Source organism: Maylandia zebra, linkage group LG16 (assembly GCF_041146795.1).
Source record: "Maylandia zebra isolate NMK-2024a linkage group LG16, Mzebra_GT3a, whole genome shotgun sequence".
Taxonomy (NCBI): domain Eukaryota; kingdom Metazoa; phylum Chordata; class Actinopteri; order Cichliformes; family Cichlidae; genus Maylandia; species Maylandia zebra.
The window spans coordinates 4,479,599-4,503,672 of NC_135182.1; the positions used below are offsets into that span (position 1 = coordinate 4,479,599).

Below are 24,074 nucleotides of genomic sequence, written 5' to 3' on the forward strand. Positions count from 1 at the left end.
TCAAATGTAATTTTTAAAGACGTTTCTCCCTGGGTGGATCATCTCCTTTTGCATGTGTCATGTGTTGCAATACCTGGGAAAAAGGAGAAAGTCTGTGTTGCCGAGCAAAGTCCGATGAAGCTGCTGAAACGAAGACTCCAGTTAAAGTCGTCGAATATCTGCCGGTTTCAGTTTGCAGTCAAAGAACTCAACACTGCAGCAAGAGCCCCAAAATCACAGCTGCGATCCAATAAACAAACACTGGACTCAAATACAGTTGAGCAGGTGAATACCTCCTCTTTTAATATGTAATTTATACACATAATTACATTGAAGGACACAACAACAATTGTTTTCTTTCCTGGGACAGAAACACAGACCACTGGCCAAAGACGGATTTATTGCATCCATTCATTTTGAATGCAGAAATCCTATATTAGTATCTAGAAAGATGTGCATCTCCTGTGCAGTCTGGGTTTTCACATCATTGTGAAAACCCAGACTGCACCAATTATCACTTCCATGTGCACTTCACATGATGCCAGCAAAGAAAAAAGCTGCTTTGTTGCAGTTCTTTGGATTTTTTTGTACTCCTGTTCCACGCAGGCACCACATTACATTAGATTCAATGCAGAGTGACAATAAATGAGCTTGCCGTGCATTCGAAATGACACAATTACTATAACGGAGCTGAAACACTGGTAAGGACCTTTAAAGTCTTAGTACCCAAAGTTTCACATTCACAAGTAAACAGCTGCTATACTTTTATTCGTGGCTGTAAAGTGACGTACAGTTTTCCATCGTTCTATAGTTGTAGAAAATCTCATCTTTGGGCTTGAACTGTACGAACACTAAGAATAGTTATCGGCTGAGCAGATCATTAAAGCACAAGTGTAATGATAACTAAAGACATACTTAGTCTTCACAGCATGAACTTGAGATATTTTTGCTTGTTGATTCCAGTGCATCGACAGTAAAGTCAGTCAGTATCGAGACGTTTAAAAACAGTAACAGTGGGGACAAATCAATGCCGTGTTCGTTAGCTTACTTTCTATTCTGTGCATGCTGCCACTGACGAGCTTGATGATATGTGCTTTTGAATGTCAAAAACGTTTAAACCACACTTACAATAATAAATAATCTCAGAAAACAGTTCCACAGCTGTAAAGGACAGGAAGTACAAAATGTCAGCTGGCTTCATGCTAGATTACACAATCTGAAAGGTGCGCTCTGCACATCAGTGGGTTTAGATAAACACTGTGTGTGCTTACACTACAACAACAAGAGTCTGCAGTATCATCAGTATCCTTGAAAACTTCCCAACCTTGTAAACTTTGGATTTCTTGCTCATACTGTCAATTTGTTCCAAATTTGCTTGTTCTGACATGATACAGAAGCGTGGTGAGGTTGCAAACCAAAGAGCATCCATTTGCCTGGAGTTTTTTTTACCAGACCAGTATGAAAACGCCACGAGGTCTGCATGATATCCAGTCTTTTAACACTCAGTGGACTGGGTGCATCTACATCTGAGGCCTCCATGTGTTTGCACACCAGCATTACAGTGCGTACAGAAGACATAAAGCTCCTAATGTAGGTAATGTAGTTTATGCAGGTTTTTTAAGTTGTTTCCATCCACAAGCGTTTCAGCATAAATCTGAACTAAAGCTGCGTTTTATGCTACTTCTTCCCTCTAGTGCTTGATATCAGGTGTTGCAGACTAAGAAAAAGTCTCCCTCGGATGATACTGTCAGGTCAGACCAGACGAAAAACAAAAAAAACAAAACATGATTTGTATAATAAGCGCACACAGTGTGAGTGATGTGAAGCACCTGAGAAACAGCACACTTGCAGGCATTAATGACATGCTCACGAGCAGCATTTACAGGCAAGAACTAGAACATCTTCTACACAAGTGACACCTGTTTTATTTATTTTTACTGCTCGAGGCTGTTTTTATTTTAGGTTCTATTTTTGACATTTACACCTGTAAAACACCCAAATGTTCAGTGCTTACTATGAACATATTGTATTTTCTGCTCTTAGGACACATGTGAGTGCCACGCTGCATTGATGATTATACTAAAACAATAAAATAAATGAAATAGTTGGGAAAACCTAAAAAAAAGATAAAAGAAAGTAAGTTTGTGAGAGAATTGGGCAGTTTGGAGGCTCACGCTTTGCTGCTATTTCAACTACAAACATTTTTTGTAATATCAGCCTGTATATACAGACAACAAAGCCTAGGGTCTGAGGGTTATGTCAGTATGTTATGCCAAAAAGATGACATTTGGTGTTAAACAGGTCAGTGTGACAGTTTAGGTTGTCACTATAACAGGTGGCAGGTACCTAATGTTAAATGGAATATAATAAAAGGAGCGTCACTTTTAAATTCTCTGTCTGCAGAAGGTAAAAAACAACACGTGCAGGTCTGAACAGCTGCTAGTGCAAATGAAAATCATAAGCTCCTGTTTTGTTAAGGATCTGCAGCCAGTTCAGTAGGAATGCACGTTTGATTTTGCCAGTCTGTTTAACAAGGTGCTTCACATCTACAGAAAGTAAAGTCTGGGTTTGACAAGTTCCCGCAGTGCAAGCAGGTTTCATAAGACTGTTTCATGCATTTCCAGTTTGAAACTGGAAAGGAATGCATGGAAATTAAGTACATGAGGTGTGTCGATAACTTACAAAGGGAAATGCCTCAACCTTTCGCACACTGTACAGACACACATACACAGAGAGACCCACAGTCCACCAGCAACTCTCTGTAACCTTGTGTCAAACAAAGCCTGTATGGTTCTCAGGCTTCACTGGCCTGCAGTGCCCTCGCTGTAAATGTTCAACAGCCACCGCTACACGTTAAAAAACTGCTAAATATTATCCAGATGACATCGATCCTGCTGGAGCTCTCACCCTGTTTCTCTTCCCAGTGGTACTGGCACCTCGACAGTTTGTCAAACAGAGATTTCTGCTGACTGCTTGTTATCCACAGATCTCAGGACACCACAGGAGTCATGTCCCATAGCTGCAGACAAAACACAAGTAACCGTCAGTCCATTTAAGCAGAAACAGTTAAAGCTGTGTTTCTGTGACCCCCTCATAGCTCAGACATGTGCAACACTATCATCATCCGTTTGTTGGATTTGAATCAGATACTCTATGTAATTTGTCGACTTTAACTAATGCAATTTTTAAAAGACAGTAATTTAAGCGCGTTTTTGACTAAATTAAGACGTGAATTTTTTAAAAATAGGAGAACAATATTTGACCCAGTAGCTAGAACTGGTAATCAGCAGAGAGGCAGTTATACAGTCAACAGGGTGGGTCAAAGAAGAAATACTGTGACGTACATTATCACTTTGTTTTAGAATATGATTACTGACACACTGGGGCCCAATATAAATGTTTTTATGAAGGAACATGCGGGCTCTAAATCGACTCCTCCACATATTTGACTTTCCAGAGTGGCTACTTAATGGCTCTCTATGGTGGAGCTCAACAAATAAATGACAAAAGGGCAGAAAGCAAATTAGTTAACTGAACTGACATGTTATTAAAACCGAGACCAGAACGGAGAAAACCTGATTTTAGCTATTTTAGATTATATTCGTGCAATGTTTCGAGTACTGCAGAATAACTCAGTTGTGATTACAGTTACTCTGCTAGTCATATATATAAAATAGACAATTTAATTCTTTTAATTAAATCTTTTTCAAGTACATTGAAAAAGCCTGCACTGTGTATTATTTTACTAAAGGGAAAATTACATTAGTGCATAGTGCAAAGAACTACCTGTTCACATACCAGCCAAACACAGTGTGAAAGCTCAGTAGTCACCACTTTAGTAGCTCCCTGTAAGAGGCGTCTGACTCTTAAGTAGCAAATATTCTCCAGCTCACTCTTCATCAGCCAGTCTCCAACTTTGTCTGTGAGAGCTGCCCGAGAGGCCCAAAACAAATGTGTTCCCTCTGAGTGACTTCGGATTCTCCAAGCATTTAATCTAAATACGCAACAGATCCTGATGTAAGGTTTATTAATGGGTGTTAGACTGACAGTCACAGTGTAGCACACAGTTTCCAGCTACCTGCAGTGTTTTATAGGCTTTCACATGCTCTGGATTTCCTTAAAATAAATAAATACTTGAAAAAAGACTTGACTACCACCTCGGACACTGGGGCAGTCCCCCCTAAAAGAGCAGTTATTTTAAGAGCAGGGATTGTAGCATAAACAAGCACGTCTAAACGGGCTGAAAACATAACCCTCATGTCTGAATGATCCGAACCCCTAGCTAAGGGTTACTGTCTGTGCCGCACGCCTTATCCAAGACTCTCAAACACAACAGACACTCCTTGTACTTTTCCAGACCTTGACAATCTTGTCAGTGCCAGAGGTGAGCAGATTTCCAGTGGTGGGCTCGTAGTGCATGTAAACAATGCTGTGCTTGCTGTCGTGGAAGGTGGCTGTGGGTGCTCGACTGCAAGACACAAAGGCAGCGCCAGCGGTTATAGTGTGCGAATCACTGGGAAAGCTACAAAGGCTCAGTATATGACAACAACAGAAGCTGATTGTTACTCACTCCTCGTCACTGATGGACTCGTGGCAGCTGTCACACACGCGCACCTCGAACTCGAATCCCATGAGGGGGATGGTGGAGCGTTTGGACGAACATTTGCCGCACACTGCCTGGCCGCACTTCCTGCAGTGGTGCTGAGCACACAGGAGGATATGAACACATCAGCTTTCATTTAACATCTTATTTCTCATCAAAGAAATGGAGGTGGTGTTTTGCTTTTTGTTTTGTCTTACAATGAAATGTTTAGCAAATGTATACGCCAAGTCAAGGCCAAGTTTTGAACTTTGTGTTTCGAAAGCTACAAGAAGATACTGGTTGTGATGCATTTTGATAATTGCTATCCAGCAGACAATCTCTCTCTCTCTAGGAGACTGTGTGAGGTCTGCAGACAGCTGCAGCACACACACTTCATCACAGCTGTAAGTCTGAATGAGACTTTGAGGAACGTTAACATAACACTGACCCGTGTCCAAATAACAGAATCAAACTAGCAATGTTAACCATCCAACGTCTGAAACCGGCTTAAATCAGACCACTTCAATTCATTTCCAAGAGTCCACACGCGTTGAAACTTCAGGTAAAATGTTCTCGACTTCTCTTTTTATTATAACATCTGTATCTGCATTCAGCATTAAAAATGCGAGACCACCAACCTGGTAGATTTTCTTGTTTTGACACTGAAGTTTTATTTCATCAGCTGCATACAGCTTGAAGCACTCTATACACATTCTTCAGTGATGCTGAAACATTTCTGTGTACAGTCAAAAATCTTTGTGTTTTTCCCCCCTCCAGTGCAGTGAAATAGAAACACCAACATTACAGCGCTTTGTGTTTGGTTCTCGCTACACAATGTTTCAACAGACTGCTGTGCAGTCAAAAAAACGCCTATTACTGTATCTTTGAACTGTGATTCGCACACACACACACTTGGAATGAGTAACCACAACATAAAGCAGTTTCTGAAATTGAGGCAATAAAACAGCCACAGGATGTTTGCTTGCCATTAGCGTGGCAGAAGTGAAGAGTTATAGAGACTTGTTTGTTAGAAAGCTGTTTGGAATACGTTTTGAGTGCGGCTGAGCTGCACATCACTGAATCTGCTGCAGCAGAGAAGCTGAGTTATGATATATTTGATATATAATAACTTGTATTTTTAAAGAAGAGTGGAAATAAAACAAGGTGCTCGGCTAACGGGCGTGCGCTCAGTACCTGCCGTAGGCCGATCTTCTTACTGTCCCACATCTGTTTGAAGTTCCAGAAGAAAGGCTGCTCACACTTCTGACAGGAGTCGCTGTCCAGCCATTCTGGGGTCTGTGGAAACGCACATTTCAAAACTCATTTGACTTCCAACATAAACACTGGAGAAATATTTAAACCTGCCAAATGAATTATTTTTTCTTATATTGCTGACCCAAGAGAGACTGAAGCTTTTTCTACAAATTGAGGGTCAGAAGATGGTTTAGCCCAGTTTAAATGTCGTGTTTATTCAATAGATCTCAGTTACTTCTGTTCCTACGTAAATAAAAGTGTTAAAGGATAAATTATAGTCAGGGAGGGAGGGAGCTGTTTATGTGTTTTGCTGTGCAGCAGAAATAAATCCAAATTCACTCTGACAACATGACATCAGGAATCAGGATACTGTTATTTTTCCAGAACAAAAACACTTCCCATGAACCTTAGTCTGTGTAAAACACATACCGTAAATCCCGGACTACAGAGCGCACCTGATTAAAAGCCGCATGCTCTAATTGTAGAAAGAAAATTAATTTTGTACTTGTACAGGCCGCACCGGATTTTAAGCCGTATGCGTTTCCCCTGTAATATGAGATATTTACACAGAAATACTAAGGTAAGGTAACATAAACGTTATGGTAACATACAAAAATACATACTGCAAATGCCTTTTTTCCTCGAACAGCGCCTGTAACACGGCTACCTCTAAGTATATGTACTGATCGGTAACACACAAATTACGTTGCTTGTGGGTTTTTTACGGAACAGTGCATAAACAATATTACAACGTCTCTTAACAACCGATAAAAATATATACAGTATATATACACTACTTATCACTTTGATTGGTCTACTGTTACCAGGCAAAATGTTTTTGGCTGCATGAAAAAAAATATGCATTAGCCGCACGTCAGTATAAGCCACAGTGTTCACAGCGTGGGAAAAAGTAGCGGCTTATGACCCGAAAACTACAACGTATTGACTCAGGGGGCTGAATAATTACGCACGCCCCACTTTGCAGTTATTTATTTGTAAAAAATGTTTGGAATCATGTCTGATTTTCGTTCCACTTCTCCCGTGTGCACCACTTTGTGTTGGTCTTTCACGTGGAATTCCAATAAAATTGATTCATGTTTGTGGCTGTAATGTGACAAAATGTGGAAAAGTTCAAGGGGGCCGAATACTTTTGCAAGCCACTGTGTGTGTGTGTGTGTCTCTATATCTATATATATCTATATATCTATATCTATATATCTATATCTATATATATATATATATATATATATATATATATATATATCTATAATAGGCTGGCCAAAGGAGGAGATAGAAGCCACTGACATAAAGACAAGAAAGCTCCTTACCATGCATGGAGGGTTTCACCCCAAGTCCAGCACCCTGAGGCTGTACGCTAAGCGGAAGGAAGGGGGCCGGGGACTGGTGAGTGTCAGCACCACAGTCCAGGATGAGACAAGGAACATCCAAGAATACATTGGGAAGATGGCCCCAACTGACCGAGTGCTCAGTGAATACCTCAGGCAGCAGAAACCCAAGAAAGAGGAGGGAGACGAGGAACCATCATGGAAGGACAGGCCCCTGCATGGTATGTACCACCGGCAGATAGAGGAGGTGGCTGATATCCAGAAATCCTACCAGTGGCTGGACAAAGCTGGACTGAAAGACAGCACAGAGGCACTAATCATGGCAGCACAAGAACAAGCTCTGAGCACAAGATCCATAGAGGCTGGGGTCTATCACACCAGGCAAGACCCCAGGTGCAGGCTGTGTAAAGATGCCCCAGAGACAATCCAGCACATAACAGCAGGGTGCAAGATGCTGGCAGGCAGGGCATACATGGAACGCCATAACCAAGTGGCCGGCATAGTGTACAGGAACATCTGTGCCGAGTATAACCTGGAAGTCCCGAGGTCAAAATGGGAGATGCCCCCAAGGGTGGTGGAGAATGACCGAGCTAAGATCCTGTGGGACTTCCAGATACAGACGGACAAAATGGTGGTGGCTAACCAACCGGACATAGTGGTGGTAGACAAACAGAAGAAGACGGCCGTAGTGATCGATGTAGCGGTTCCGAATGACAGCAATATCAGGAAGAAGGAACACGAGAAGCTGGAGAAATACCAAGGGCTCAGAGAAGAGCTCGAGAGGATGTGGAGGGTGAAGGTAACGGTGGTCCCCGTGGTAATCGGAGCACTAGGTGCAGTGACTCCCAAGCTAGGCGAGTGGCTCAAGCAGATCCCGGGAATAACATAAACACAGCCCCCCCATGCATATACAAAGTTATCACAGTGTGTCAATAACTGGAGTGAGAAGTATTATCAAGAAATGTAAGGAGAGCCACACAGTCAGAACAAGCCTGGCAGAGGTAGGAAGTCAGAGATTTTAAAGACTCTCCAAAGAAAACTAAAGACCCCAGCACAACCGTCAAGACTCCGGTGAACGACTTAGTCAAGCTGTTATTTTAAAGATGAAAATTTGGAGCAAATTACAGAGACTGTGGCACAACAGAACAGCGAGGCAGAGTGAAAGTGGCTCTGATTGAATATAGAAGCAATTAAAGCCTGGAGACTAGCAGAGCAAAGAGGGAGACGCCGAATCTAGACTGTGTGAGCATCTGAATGACAGAAAATCAAAGAAAACTCTGCTAATCAGGTGACCTTTAATGGACCTCTAAAGAGAACTTTTTGCCCCCAAAGGATCTGAGAGAACAAACATCAGCAGTTTATCCTGTGAGCCGATCTGCATCACAGAATGTGCTTCCCTGTAAAACATGCAGGGAAGCACTAAGGGAAAAAAGCATGCTATTACACAGCACACATGACATTTCCTTATTTTGCTCACAAGCTGTTGCAGTTCACACATCAAACACAAGCTTGTGTTTGTGCGCTGACGTCACGCTGCTTCAGTCTGCTCTCTCTCACCTCTTGCCGTGTTACATCCATGTTCCAGATGACGATGCTTCCATCTGAGCTGCAGGAGATGAGCTGCCGGGTGTGTGAGGCGTAACACAGGCCCTGAACTTTGTCACTGTGGGGAGAGCACAGCAGTGAAGTGGGTGTCCCGGTATGCTGACATAACCAGAAGTGCTTTGCATTAAAATTCAAGAAACAACAAGTTAAAATACAAGGTAGCAGCTACACTGAGTGGGTCCTCCAAGCTTTCAGTGGTTGAAAAGCTTGTTTCAATGTCAAAGCACATTTTTATAAAATGCTCTAAGAAGAAAAACATTTATTTAGCAGCTTTTAGCTTTTGAGAGTCAATAAAAGTCTTTGCTCAAAAAAAGTGTGAGATTCCAGAGTCTGTTTATCGTCCTCTTATGAAGTCAGAACACTGTTTTTCTTTTACTGAAGTCTGCTCTCCTGCAGCCTTTATGGTAACTTCATAACATTACATTTCAACTAGTCGTTCAAGCTTGAAGTGAGTGCGATGAAATGAATGAAACTGAGTAAACATGACAAAAAACACAATTACAATTCCATCAATACAAAACTGCTGAGCATATGTATAACTTATTGGCTAATGGAGAGCCTTACTTGTGTCCTTGCAGTTCGATAGCGGTGCCTTTGCGTCCGCCGATGTCCCACATGATGATTGAGTGGTCCGAGCTTCCGGAGAACAACACCCTTGTGACCGGGTCCCAACACAGCGCCGTCACATTACCTGACATAATTACAACGGAGACAAAAGTGCCTCCGTCAGCTACGCCACATTATCGTGCAGGGTTCACTGAAATTTAATAAGAACCAATTAATTAAAACCAACTTTCACTGGCTTGAAGTCACTGTTGTTGGACCTCTCTCATCTTTAAACTCATTTGGATGTCTCTTTATTGTTAAATGGTAAAAACACATTTTTCTTTTGCCTTCTCTGTTAAAGCAGACTGCATCATGACAAGTTCCAAAGATTTTCTCGAACATTTAAAACCACCGGGGACGCACAACTCTGTAAAAATCAATGCTGAGCTGCGTCAACAAATCTGCAACCTGCTGGAGGACAACAGGCGAAGACAAACGAGGATACTGTGTGAACTTACTGCAGCTGCTGTGTGAACACACATTTATGAGAATGCTCCCCCAAATACAACTGAATTCTAAAATAAAGATTTAATTATCATACAAAGAAAAGCTGCGACTCAACTGCTACATAATTGTTTTAAAGTGGGTTTTGTTTAAAGTTTACAGATCAGAAAGTAATCACCAAATATTGAAAATATCTGCTGCTGTGATCCACTGTAGAGGCTCCTCTCTCTCTCAGATCAGTGAAGAAATAAGAAAAGCACACAAGCAAAAGATGCTGGCTTTCTCTCATAAACTAATATTCAGAGTCGGGAGCGTACTGAAAGCAGAAAACTGAAAATCATCCGAAACATAGCTGGGAGACAATTTGTACAGACAAAATTGGAATGAATATTTAACAATGTTGTGGCGCAGGCAGAGCCGGCAAGAGTTCAGAGCTTCATTACTATGCTAGGACTGCCGCCAAAAATTATTTTCATTCTTGATCAATCAGTTGAACATTTTATCAATAAATTATTGAATTATTTATTTAATTCTGGTAAATGTTAACAAAAATCCCCCTAAGCTCCATGTCATCTGTTAAAAATCACTCAAAAAGCCAAACTAACAGTGACACTATCAGAGGCCTGATCAGCTGACCGATTAATTAATCATTTGTGCTTCAATTAGGACACTAGGTGCTTGTGTGTGGGTACCAGTGTGTCCTTTGAAGGTGGTGACCAGGCTGCAGAGGTCCTGCTCCAGCTTCAGGATTGTCACCTGACCAGACTGATCCCCTACAAAGGCGTGTCTGGTCTCCACGTCGAACCTGGGTCAAAATTAAGGTCATGCTTTCCTGCTAAATATGCACTCATTCAGATCCTGTCACACAGACCGAACAGATTCACAACAGAGCTGTAAATTTCACTGCTCACCAAAATCCAGAGCCAACTCTGTGTAAACTACTACATGAAAGCTTTGAATGAATTCGTGCAGAGGCAGCACCACAGCGACTGTCAGCGGAGGACTCTCAGCTGTTTCACCGGCTTCCTTCAAAGCCCTGTCTGACCCGATTAAGTCACGACTGAACCAAATCATTACGTCGGGATACAAAGACGACGAGGAAACCCAACAGCGGAAACAATAACCTAAAGATCCAATCCACTTCCACTGATTTGTCCTTTTCTTTCTGGAAATCTGAGATTTCACGCTGCGCATAACTCCCAGTAAGCACAGAAAAGATGATTTTAAAGTGAAAGGATATTACAACAGATCTACACCGCTGGTTCGTCTGTCCTTCTCAACACCACAGAAAACCAGTGAAATCTTTATTAAACATTAAAAGGGCTGTAGCAGTTTTTAAAACACCCCTGACTGTCTGCTTAACCATTTTCAGCCTTAATGTTGCTACAGCCAGTTAGCCACATTGAGCTGTGGTGGTTAATGCCTGTTTAAAGTATGCTAAGCTGGTGAGAAAGGAAACAGTTACGCGCTGTTAAAAAGTGAACAGGAAACACGTCAAAATAATCTGATTCTAGGAAACTTAAGTGATCAAGTCATATTCTTATTCATTACCCTAAAAGGAAAAACTACAGTACAAACTGTGCATCTAAAGAATCACTGCACACTTAACTATATTTTCAAAGTTTGTTGAGTAAAGTAGATCCTCTACATGAAACATTATAATTTCTTTTGCTGCTCTTAGGTCTGTTTTCAGCGTAGCACCGTTTCTGTTCAATGATGGCTTTTGTACTTTAATAATAAAAAGAAAACAACTGTCAGTTCCAGCTCAGTCTTCACCAGTTAAATTGAGTTTAGCATAAAAAAATCTGTTCCTCAGCAAGTCTTAAAATTAGGCAAACACAAGCTCAGATGAACAATACATGTCATATTACATCGTCATTATTTATTTAATATCTATCAAGAACAACATGTAGAAGCAGTGTATGAAAAACTGATTCAGTAGCTTGTAGAAACACATTTAGCAGCACTAACTGTTTGACTTTGTCAGTCTCTCTCGTGTGGTTGTGGAGACGTATTGGCCCACTTTTCTTCACACCTCCTTTTTTAGGCTACGCTGAAAATAAAACTGGGAGCAAGATAAGATGCCTCTTTTTATCTTACTTTATATTTATCAGAACTACAGCAAAACACGCATAACTAATGGTAAACAGCATGAGGGCACTTTTTATTTGTTGTTTCCAAATAAAAAGCTTTCAGCCACAGTATCAAAAGGCTTGCTTTAGTTCAAATGAGCGCAGATTTGGTTAAAAGGCTTCATGCACTATGACGGCCATTTGAACAACAATTTTTTGAACAATTTTTCAAAAAAAACCCAGCAAAACTTTTAAATTTAACTTTTCATTTTCCACACTGTTCCTTTTTCATTATGTCTAAAATCCCTGAACAAATAAACGCCGCTGCTCTGAATCTCCTCTTGCCATGTTATGTAGACAGGTTAGCATGATGCTAAGAGGATACCAGCAGTGTGATGACCTAATAGCAGGCTCATTGGTATGGATCAGTGCCGCTGCTGAGCACTCACACAGCCTTTCATGTGGCCATTACAGAAACCTACTCAGACCGTTTCCTTGACAACAGCATGACTGATGCCTATTGTTAGCCCTTCACATTAGTAGAAACTAACTGGAGGCTAATTTCAATTGCCCGGTCTTATGTTGCACTGACCTAAAAATAGACGGTGTCATCAAAATAAAAAGACAAAGGCTAAAGAATCAAAGTTGGCTCGTCACTTCCCACTCGATCCACTCTAAAGACAAAGCTGGGTGTAGAAGGATACTGTAGTCCTGAGACCCAGGCTGCGGTGCGATATGTCCCCAGCAGCTGGCCGCTCTCTGAGCAGTGCCAGGTGAAGTTTTTATCCTGCCCCGTGCTCAGCAGCCACTCCATCTCCAGCACAAACAGCACCACTGTCACCCTGCCCTGATGAGCTACACACATAAAAAAACAAATTAATTAAAATGAGTAGCCTACAAGAAATCATGGTCATCATGAAAGAAGACGATCAAGCACTACTGCCTTCTTCAAAGAAAGCAGCCAAATGAAGAGGAAGTTTGTGCTCGACACTGATGAAGACGTATTTTTATACATTTGTACTGTTGCACAATACACTTAGCCTTATGTGACACAAAGATACATCTTCACATATGATCAGAGAAACATATCATAAAGGTCAACTATAAATATTTCTCTATATCCATAAAATAAATAAATAAATCTTCTAAGGGTTGTTTTGGACACCCACACAATAAAAAACATGCAGTATAGTGGAATCTGTGGAGGATACATAAAGAGATTTATCACTGGTGCTCTGATCCACACTTAGTGAGTTATGCTCCACAGAGAGGCATGAATTATGAACACAGCCAGAGAGCAAATACTCCTCAGGCTACAAAGCCTAAAGTACAAGGATGTGAGTGGACTTTATTAACTTTGAACTGCCCAGAATTGGCAAAAGTAACAATAAATAACAAGTAACAACAAACGATAGCAGAAACAAAGCTTAAAAATTTCACTTCGAAAGTGTTAGACTTATATTTTTAAGGCATTCTAACAGACTGTAATAATAATAATAACTTTTTTTTTCTTTTCTTTTTTTAAATGGGGCAAATCATAATTTATTTATAGAGAAAGAAAAGCCCCTTGTCACTCTTTTCTGGGGCAGTGGGGAAGGTTTAGTCGGGGTATTAGTCTGGGCACAAGGCATTAAAAATTTTGCCTTCTGAATGCAAGTTTCAGCTAAACCCCATTCGCATCAAAATAAAAGACGCGCACCAGATAAGAAGTTGCAACGCGCGTTTGGGTACATAAGATTTTCTGGAGGAAGACAGACATCTGTTTAGAACTCTTAAAGATGTCAAAAGAAGCAAGCTCCTTTAAGCAATTTCTTTGGTGTTCCTCCACCTCCAAAGAAGCGCGTATTCTCAGAAAAGTGGTTGCAGGAGGTGAGCTGGCTGCAAACAAATGACGAACGCACAGAGATGTGGTGCAGAATGCGCACCTGCGGACCACTTATGTGCACCCCTGAATATAACAGCGTTCTTGCTCTTTCTGTCTCACCCTGGTAGGTGCGTGCTGGGGTCATCTTGTTGTAGTCTTCTGACAGAACAAACTCCTGAAAGAGAGGAAGTGGAGATAATTGGTCACTGACTAAAGTTTCCAGCAACTTTGTAAACATAGAAAAAAAACTATGTTGCTGTGTTTAAATTACATTTGGCTCAGTTCTCTGCACATCAGAGGATTCATGCAAAATGTGCACTGCATAGCATGTATAGGTGAGAAATAAGTACTACTTCCTCAAAAACATAAAGACAAATGACTCATAGATCAATAAATACAAGAAAGGTTCTTGTTCTGAAGTTTCAGCTGAGGTCAACACCCTTAATAAAACACTTATGGGAACTTATGGTAAGTTATGAGGTTGTTCTGAGATGAATCTCCAAGAAAAGTTCACATCACGTGCTGGCTTTATTTTAGGACAGCAACAAAACAAGAAGTGGACAGCAAATAATGCTACATCTAAAAATAGAGTGACCTGCACTGCGTCAGGTCAGAAATGAAACTGCTGTGTTGCTAGAGATTGTGTTTATAAAAAAATAATGGTTACTTTTTTTGGGGTTGGAGCTTTAACTGTACGGAGTAGACCAAAAGGAAAGTCTGGCAAAGAGGTGTTGCCCTCTGGAAACAAAGAATCGTATTAATAAATTGCATTATGAGCTGCGTGACGCACTATAGGAAGGATTATTAAGTGACCAAGATCACAAGGATTCTTCCTCTGATGAGCATGAATAAAATAAGTAGATCTGAAGGAACTCGTTCAATTAGACACCATTGTATGGTACTGTGTGAGAAAAGCAAATAAAAATGAGAAGTGAGATTTATTCTCTGGAGAGCTTTGCCACAGTTTGTCACAAACGAAAGCTATTCACTGCCACTGTAAGAAAGATCAGAGGGGACAAAATTGATATAATGATGATGATTTACTGGAAGAGATGAATTCACATTTAAAAAGAAAAAAAATCTCAGCTGAGTGGCTAGATAGTGTGCTTCAGGTGACATGAAATGACGTCAAAACACAATCAAAGCAGATCAGGTTTGTGAACTAGGGCACTGACATTTCCACTAAAACAAAAGAAATACAACTACTCCATTCATTTGATTATAACATCACCGGCAAAAAAAGGAAATAGTTTGTCACAGAGGAAGGAGTGAAAAAACCAGAGGTCTGCATTTAAAAGGGAAGCAGGATGTTGGCTGGACTTACACAGATACTCCCAGTGTCCATCCCCACAGATAGTCTCCTGGTCTCAGGGTTAAAGGACATACAGGAGCTTGATGCTGGAGACACAAAGACACACAACAACAAAGGTTACAATTATTACTGACCTAACAGACTTTTGTGAGGCAATCTGTAAGATATCAGTAAAATCATAAGGATACTCGTGCCTTCTTTCTTAACATTGATGACATTTGTTTGACATTGTAGCAAGTGTCAAGGTTAAACCACAAGCTTTTTTTAGCCTATCAACTGCATCTCACAGTCCTTTCTCAGCTGACTGGGTCATGTGACAGCAAACGAGATGCAACTTAAAGGTACAGATAACTGATGACTTTCTTCGGCACTGTTAGCCAACAAACCCTCAAATACACTGGAAAAATCCTGACAATGGTTACAGCAGCTATCGATACATGTGAGAGAAACTTGTGCCATCTAACACTGAGATTACAGACTGTCATCGCCTCTATTCCCTCGCGTCAGAGTCCTCCTGCGTGTAGTGTGTAGGTGAACCTCAGCGGCTGCCACCTCATTTTAAAAATCCAAACCATTCCAGTCTATAAAGCTGAGCTGGCAAACTTCACTGAACAGAAGTCTCTCTGTAGGGAATCTAACCTAACACAAATAATGGACACTTAGCTTATTGTGCCATGGTTTTTCTTATTTTTTATTTTAATACAGCATGAGGTTCATAAGGTCTGATTTCGGCCTCATCAATTGTTAATATGCATCTCCCGTCTGATCCAATCTACACCAGGAAACATTGTTAAATCATGTCCTCAAGCTATTAAGCTAGACTCTGGTGCTGTACTGAATCATTTTCATTGTGTTCAAAGGCTTTCAAACTACCATAGGCTTCTCTCTGAAATGAACAACACTTCGACATTCAGAGCTGAACAATGGTTGCTGCACAAAATACAAATCACCAGTTTCAGAGGTTTTCATCTCCCATGTTCTTTTCTCGTCTCATCGTCAGCATTACAATTAAAATGAAATAAACAATTGTATTCTCATTTATATGGCTTTCAAAAACAGCAATTTTTACATTTAAATATGTCAGAGCAGAATAAAATGCAAGATGCCAGCTGCATCAGATTAAAAAGAAAAACTGAATCTTTGTATTGTCAAGAACGACAATACTACTGTCAAGACATCAAGCCACAGTTTATTATAAAAAGCAGAACATTGCGAGTTTGAGTCTTGCACAAGTGAAACAATGTTTATTTTATGTTCTGTCTATCCACCCATCCATATTCTTAACTGCTTGTCTAACCCAGGGTTTGGAAAGGGCTGGAGCCTTTCCTGCAGGAGGGTACACTCTGAACAAGTTAGCAGTTTTATTTGCTTAATTTCTGAGAAATTACAATTTTAAATCTAAATATTCAAAAACCCCAGTGTGTTATTTAACCCAGGGGAAATGAATCCAGAATTTATGTATTGTAGATACTTTATAATGACTGTCTAACTACTTTGGAAAACTGTTTGTTGCAATTTCCTGGAAGAGCTGGCTGAAAGTTTTAAAAGCCAAAAAAAGAAGAAAGAAAGAAAGAAAGAAAGTGCAACCAAAGTCCCTGCAAAACTACCCAATTTAGGTTTCCAGAAAGCACTGGAAATATCAAAATGTTGGAAAGCAACATAGGGATGCATAGATGCAATCAGTTTATTCTACCTTTCTGCACTTTAGCCAATAGTCGCTTTCCTTTGCAGTGATTACTGAGCAGTTTGAAAAAACTCATGTCAGGGTTGGTAACCACAAATATTTAACTAGTGCAGCCTCTGGCACTGCTATTGTTAGTGACACATCTTGCTGATCACAGCATGAGAGTTGCTTCAGTTGCACAACTAAAGAAAAAAAAGGGACCAACCGTCACAGTCATGCACAGAACAGAAACCGAATATTGGCAATCAATAAGCAATACTGTTTGATTTTATAAAGCATACAATAACAGCATTCTTTTCATTTTTATTACAATCTATCATAAGGTAATAAGTGATTTTTGAAATTAGGCAGAAGCCACTAACCACAGACTGTATATAAAAGATGGTCATAGCCATTGCACCATCACCCATTGATTTGTGTACCCTGAATTTTGAAGCCTAAACATTAGTGGTTTGGCTACTGCCATGTTGTATTTTGCCATAAATGATTAAGTTTGGACAGAAGGTTAAACTACTAAATTATCAGCTAAAGCTAGTATGGTGAGCGTGCTGTGTTCATAAACCGCATTCAACAACAACAGATAGTATAAAACAAGGATGTAGCATTCGAGTCAGAAAGATTAAGCCAATAAAGAAGCACCTAAAAACCTGCATTCTGTCTGGAGGCCACCAGATGGAGATAGTTGTGGTTGCAAAAAGACTTCAGTCCTGTAGAAGTTTATGGGAAAACTGCTTTCTGACTTGATCTCTGTAAACACTTTCATTATGAGTTTATGGGCACAGTCACTCATTTTGGGTCATACAAAATAAAAACTGTTTTGTAAAATACACCATAAGTCATATCCATGTGTTATATACAGTCTACGGGCGCAACACATAGGAACAGAAACCCTGTTAATTCGTGCCAAGTAAGAGATGAATAAAATCACCAAAACTGGTAATAGCAAAACCTCTTGTAACATTTTTTGTCATGATGTTATTTATCAATAATTCTGCTAAAAATGCTCCAAATGCACCACAGACGTGCACTTCAGTGAGGCTGAGCTTACAGCTGGAGGCTACAGCTGCCAATGTTGGCAGACCCATTAATCAAAGCAGCCACTCACTAACTGTAAGCCACAACAAAAGGGGGGAGTTAGAAGAAGAAGAAGAAGACTCAACACCTACACAACTACAAACCCATTTCCAATAATGCTGAGATGCTGTTTAAAGTGTAAATAAAAAATAATACAACGAGCTGCAAATCTCATAAACACATGTTTTATTCACAATAGAACATTACTAAACATCAAATGTTTAAATCGATACATTTTTATAATTTCATGAAACGTATTAGCTCATTTTGAATTGACGGCAGCAAAAAGTCAGAACAGGGGAAACAAAAGGCCGGAAGTGTAAAAGGGAACGTTTTGGTGGAGGAATATTTTGCAACTAATTAGGTAAAGTGGCAACAGGTCACTGAGAAAAAAAAAAGAGTTTCTCTGAAGTAAAGATAAGCAGAGGTTCACCAGTCTTTAAAAAATTGCAAATTTGCACATTTTGAACCAATTTCAGAATGTTTGTCAATAGTACATAAAACCATGAAACGATTTAGTGAATGTGGAGAAATCTAGCAAGGAACATGGCCCAGAATCAATACTGGATGCCTCTGATCTTCAGGCCTCAGGCGGCACTGCATTAAATACAGACATAATTCTGTCATGGAAATCACTGCATGAGGTCAGGAACACTTCCACAAATCACTCTTGAGAACACAGCTCACCGAACCATCCACTAACACAGGTTAAAGCTCAATCATGCAAAGACGAAACACTGCAGTCTTCTCTGGGCCAAAATACATTTAAAATGGATAAAGTGAGGCAAAGTGAAAAACTGTTTTGTGATCAGATGAGTTGAAAATTTGAAATTCTTTTTGGAAAACACTGACACCATAGCCTCATAAGTATATTAGCGCCTAATATACTGAAAACTATATACAGCAATTGAAAACTATATAAAACCTGTATATACAGGTTTTAGAGCAACATATGCTTCCATCAAGATGGCATCTTTTTCAGGGAAGGGCTTGCATATTTTAGCAAGACAATCCTACCCAGCATACTGCAACTATTACAACAGCATGGCTTCATAGTACAAGAGTGTGGGTACTGAACTGGCCAACCTGCCGTTTCACCAAATGAAAACCTTTAGGGCAGACTGGAAAAACCCAAAGACTTCTTAACAGCTAGACTCCTGTAAAAGACAAGAATTTGCCAAGATTCCTCTGCCCACGATCCAGCAGTTACTCTCCACGGCAGACTGTTGTTTAAAGAAGAAGGGATGCTACACAGTGGTCCTGTCTCAACTTTTCTGAGACGTGCTGCTGCCATCAAATTCAAAATAACAGAGGATTTTTCTCAGCTTAAACATTTGGTATGTTTTCCATGTTTTATTATTATATGAAATATGACATTTGAAAATCAGTGCGTTGTGTTTTTGTTAATATTTTTTACAGTGTCCCAACATTTTTGGAAAAGGACTAGTAGGGCTGGGCCATATCATACTGTTCACGGTAATACCGGTATAATGACGGGCAACGATAAGAAAATGAAATATCACGATAGAATATGGGTAAAACACACATGCGCAGTGCCTTTGTTTACATATGCACATGGCGAAAAAAAGCGTGCCGAAGACTGAGAATAAGAAGGGCGAAAGCAGATCGTTAAATGAAACAGATGAACCAGAACTGGTTTGCAAAAATGCTGCAACTTCAGTGGTGTGGAAATGGTTTAGCTTTCGTCCCTCAGATACACAACAAAGCACATTTTTGGTAGCACATGCTAGCGGGCCGTCGTTATTACCGTGTTTTTTGGAAAACACGGCACACTTAAAATCAATCCTTTGATTTTTCTGAAAATCGACAGTGCCCCTTATAATCCCGTGTGCCTTATGTATGAATTCTGGTTGTGTTTACTGACCTCGAAACGATTTTATGTGCACGGCGCTCGAAAATCTGTCAAATGTTTCAGTACGACTTCGCTAAGCTACGAAGCCGCACCGCTTGATGGATTGACGGATAAAAAAAAACAGCTGCTTGTTTAAGTGAAAATACATTGATGTTTTTTTTGCACTAATAAAGTTGTGGAGTTGTAAAGTATTTTGTCTAGTGTCAATTATATCGTTATCGCAAATTTTCAAATGTATATCGTGATAAATATTTTTGGTCATATCGCCCTGCTCTAAGGACTAGTGTTATGAAAAGATAAGTTAGATAAAGAGATTTTTAAAAAAAAAAAAAAAAACAACAACAACAACAATCTGTTGTACCATCCTGTCAGAATATTAATTTCACTGCTGGTATTGAACATTTTTACATGGAAGTCTAATGGGATTGATTCTGTTTTGGACAGCGCCTCAAGTGGCCACTATTGGAACTGTCTCTCTCTTCTTCTTTTTTTAGCACTTCCATGTTGGCTTCACTTTTCAGCGTCAGAGCTTGCCACTTCCTGCTGCCTTTACCTTTGAAACACAGCTCCATCCACTCATCGAGGCCGCTCCAGTCAGCACATGTGGTCATCTGTGCATTAAGTGTTGATAGGCTGTTACTCGTGAAGCATAACAAATATAATAGTGCCTGACACCTCAGGGTGACGACAGCTGCCAGAGAGAGGTAGCTTTTTACGGTAACGCATTTTACAGCTAATCTGTTTTATCGAGACTCGGTGGAAACAAGAATGATACCGATAATCTGAAAAATGTTGAGCATCAAGTCTGGTTGATCCCAAGAGCAGAGTGACCTCCACATTTTCATTGGTCTCTGAAAGGAGGGGTGTGTGATTCATTGTGTCCATCATGTTGAGTCAGTACACTCACAGGCGAAGCATGTACAGAAACGGGAGTGAACACTGCCTTTCACAGAAGAATGTGTCAGCTGAATAACTGCTGACAAAAGTGCCATTCTTGTGCTATTTATGATTTCTTTAATTATACTAAACAAGCCAGTCAACCAGCTAATTCATAAATAAATATTGCCTTTTTTAAGCATACAGCATACTGACAATTTACTGTTAAATACTGTTATTCAAAAAAAATGTGCCAGTAGACAAAAAAAGGAAGGAATACCTACATGGCATTGTGTGGTAGATGCTGGGCCAGTACTGACCACTGTCTCTCTTCAACCATACCCGAATAGTCCTGTGGGATGAAACCAACAGAGATTAGTCCTCAATGCATTTGAAGTGAGTTACATTCTTGGTGTCAACTTTGTTACACTGCAGGTAATCAACTCAATTGCCAGAATTTCTGAGAAAACAGAAATATGTGTGACGTATTCGTAGGTTTCACTACCACTGATAAGGAAATCAGCCTGTTCTCCAGCACTCCGGGGGGCCACAAGCAGATCCAACTGCCACTTCCACCAGAGGAAGTACTGACATTTCCCCCAAAAGGATACATGCATTCATTATCCCCAAAATATCACGACCACCCATCCTTAAAATGCTGCTTAAACCTCACCAGATCCGTTAACTCCGGTAAGTTGCACCTGCTGCATATCAGACTTCATCCTGTCACTGGTTTGTGGTTTGACTCTTGTCAGCCCAGTGTTAGTAGGCCTCTCACAAGGAAGAGGTGCTAACTTAGTTATCTGACCACAAAAATCTGGATCTTATCAGACTTGCTCAGGTCTTTACACCTGACAGTCTGCACAGCCCAGATATGAGACAAACAATGATTCTAATGTTTTGTCTCTGCTGTGAATGCAGGTAAAAACTTTCCCCTGTGACACTGAACAACAGCCCGAGTTCCGAGATGACTGACAATCAACTCACTGACCTACTTTGAATTTTTACTACACCACTCAACACTTCAATTTACAGCAATTATTCTTCACTGTTCTCTTTAGGGGTGACATATACTTCTGGGTGAAATGTAATGGGAATAAAATCATCTGTGCTTTAAACTCAATCACAGAATCCACTGAAAGGCTCATTTCCCACGCAAATCTACATGGCCACTGGCACAAAGACTTAAGACACTTCTATTTCACCACCTCCTTTTCCATTTCGGTGGGTACTTAAACGCGGTTTGTTCTAGCAAATTCCATATATCTTATTTTAAGCATTTCCCCTGCTTAAACACCCCAGTAAATAGCCATCTAGGACTACAATAGGTAAGTCGCCATGGATCAGGGATATGCATCATATAGCTTAGGTGGCATATAGGACTAAATTTGCAATTGGTGCAATAAGTTACAAGGACATTTCAGAACATGCCGCCTCAGCATATACAGGCTCACCGTCACCCTCACATAGATCTAAGTGGGATAGACGCAAACTCTTGGTACCCCAAAACAGCTCCAGGCATGTGCAACAGAGAATAAGTAAGGGGACAGACTACAGCAGCTTTAATGCCTCAAAGCTGAGACATTCTGGTATATATAGCAACTCCTGGTGCCATAATATGCGAGAAACACTCTAATAACACCAGTGTTTACGCCGAGTCTTTTTTTAGTTATGTCTAGCTAACGTTAGCACAACTAAAATACGTGTTACTGGCTTGGAGCTAACACAAAAAGAGTATAATTTACAGCCGTTAACTAGCATGTAATGGTGTGACTGTGTCAGCTGACACTTTTGTAAAAATGTTATTGAACCCTTGGACTGTTTCAACATGTTTGGAAACGTTACATGACACGGGGGTGGGGGTCCACTCAATAGGAGCAGATTAAGGGGCATTATTGTGTCGAATATTATTTCTGGAGGTTAATTTGTGCTTTAGCCAGCCTGCAGAGCGCAGCTTACCTGTCTTCAGACACGCTGATAACGCCGTCTTCTTTGGGAATTATCACCGCTGTGCTCACCACCTCCTGGAAAGCATCGATTTTGCTCAGGAGGCAAGGCTTCCGAGCCTGAGGTTGAGGCTGAATTTCAGCCGCCATGAGCTGGTGGTGCACAAACCTCCGACTACGGTCCTGGCTCCGAGAAACATAACACACGGCGGTCCGACAGCAGAACCTCGGCTGCTAGCTAGCTGTCAGGCAGGCAGCTCTCTGTTGTGACGGCGGTCAGAGGCGGTGCCAGTCAGCTGACAACAGATACGCCACCTACACTCGCACACATACAGCACTTCCTTTGAACAAAATAAAAGTCCTTAGTTGAGTTCCGCTTTTGGATTTTCACAACAAAATATGATAGATATTAGATAGATATGCTTTAATTAAAATATAAAACGATACGATAACAATATCTCAAGTCTTGTAAGCAAAAATAATAAAGTAATATCAACAAAACGTTTTCTAATGAGGCCCTCTGCAAAGTGTGGCTACACTACGTCTGCCATACAAGAAAGAATTAATCATTTTGAAGCAAAAAAAAAGCAAAGAAATCAGTTTTAATTGGCCGTAATGAAATATAGAGCAAATACTGTTATGTTAAAAAGTGCAAATTATGACATGTCAATTTCCCTTTACCAAAGGTTTATAAAATGTGACAGATGTCTTTATTAAAGGGGTGCCACAGTGAGGTCGACAAAAGACGTTATCCCGACTTTTAGACACCTCTATTGGCTCAGGGTGAGCTATACTTTATTATTAGTTGCATTAATTTCCATAATGCGACTTTCTTCAAACTAGTTTTGTATTTTTTATACGCCATAGATATGGTACTATATGTATAATGTTATTGATTACTATAAATAGCCAGTTTGGACATGAGTAGAGATAATCTTGATGACTGAACTGGACTTTAGAAATAAAACCAGATTAATAGTTGGGTCACTGATAACTTCAGAGAAGAAAAACTCTACCAACATTACTTTTTTCACGAACCACTTACTTTCCAGGAAAGAGCTGCTGGACTGCCTAGATCAAAAATGCAATTATAGGTCGTTTATTAGAACCTCATTATATACTCATAACACTAAATCTACAACTTTCTATTGAGTGGAAGGCTATACCACATTTCCAGTTGCATTTAATAATAATGTCAATGATAATAATAATAATAATCGTATATCTAACTATCTAAGGTGATGCGTTTGGATTTTAACATGCAGCACTAATACTAATAGAGCAACAACTTCCTGTATGAAGCAGCTCAGACATGGACCGGAAATTTGTGTTTGGCTTGTCCAAGTAACTTCACATATGTTCTTGACTCACCATAAATTGTGATCAAGATTCCTTCATAGTAAAAATGCAGCATTTCCGGTTCTGACTTTCGTAGTACAAACTATGGAGGGGGGGGGGGGTGAGAGACTTTCATAAGTGGAGAATTACCACTACCCTAATAATCAATATCCATTATGTTTGGAAATGACGCTTTGTGCTAAAATCAACCAACACAAG

At 40.2% G+C, this 24,074-nt stretch overlaps 1 protein-coding gene across 1 annotated transcript; it reads right to left on the bottom strand.

Annotated features, from left to right (window-relative positions):
* Nucleotides 1-251: 251 nt before the first annotated feature.
* Nucleotides 252-22,829, bottom strand: wdfy2 (WD repeat and FYVE domain containing 2). The gene is made up of 12 exons (XM_004568953.3): nucleotides 22,531-22,829; nucleotides 20,856-20,923; nucleotides 15,077-15,150; nucleotides 13,873-13,927; nucleotides 12,593-12,743; nucleotides 10,509-10,621; nucleotides 9,331-9,457; nucleotides 8,719-8,824; nucleotides 5,756-5,857; nucleotides 4,550-4,680; nucleotides 4,339-4,447; nucleotides 252-2,998 (listed from the first exon to the last, which is right to left on the bottom strand). The coding sequence occupies exons 1-12, from the start codon at nucleotides 22,665-22,667 to the stop codon at nucleotides 2,969-2,971; spliced, it is 1,203 nt and encodes a 400-aa protein (XP_004569010.1). The 5' UTR covers nucleotides 22,668-22,829; the 3' UTR covers nucleotides 252-2,968.
* Between the last annotated feature and the right edge of the window lie 1,245 nt (nucleotides 22,830-24,074).

What these genes read in the sequence shown, in the direction of transcription:
- wdfy2 (XM_004568953.3), bottom strand. Translation starts at nt 22,667, where the DNA reads ATGGCGGCTGAAATTCAGCCTCAACCTCAGGCTCGGAAGCCTTGCCTC. An exon ending in CACCTTCAAAGGACACACTG is followed by an intron (nt 9,458 to 10,508) that starts GTACCCACACAC and finishes TAATTATGTCAG; the next exon opens with GTAATGTGACGGCGCTGTGT. An exon ending in AGAAGATCGGCCTACGGCAG is followed by an intron (nt 4,681 to 5,755) that starts GTACTGAGCGCA and finishes CTGTGTGCTCAG; the next exon opens with CACCACTGCAGGAAGTGCGG.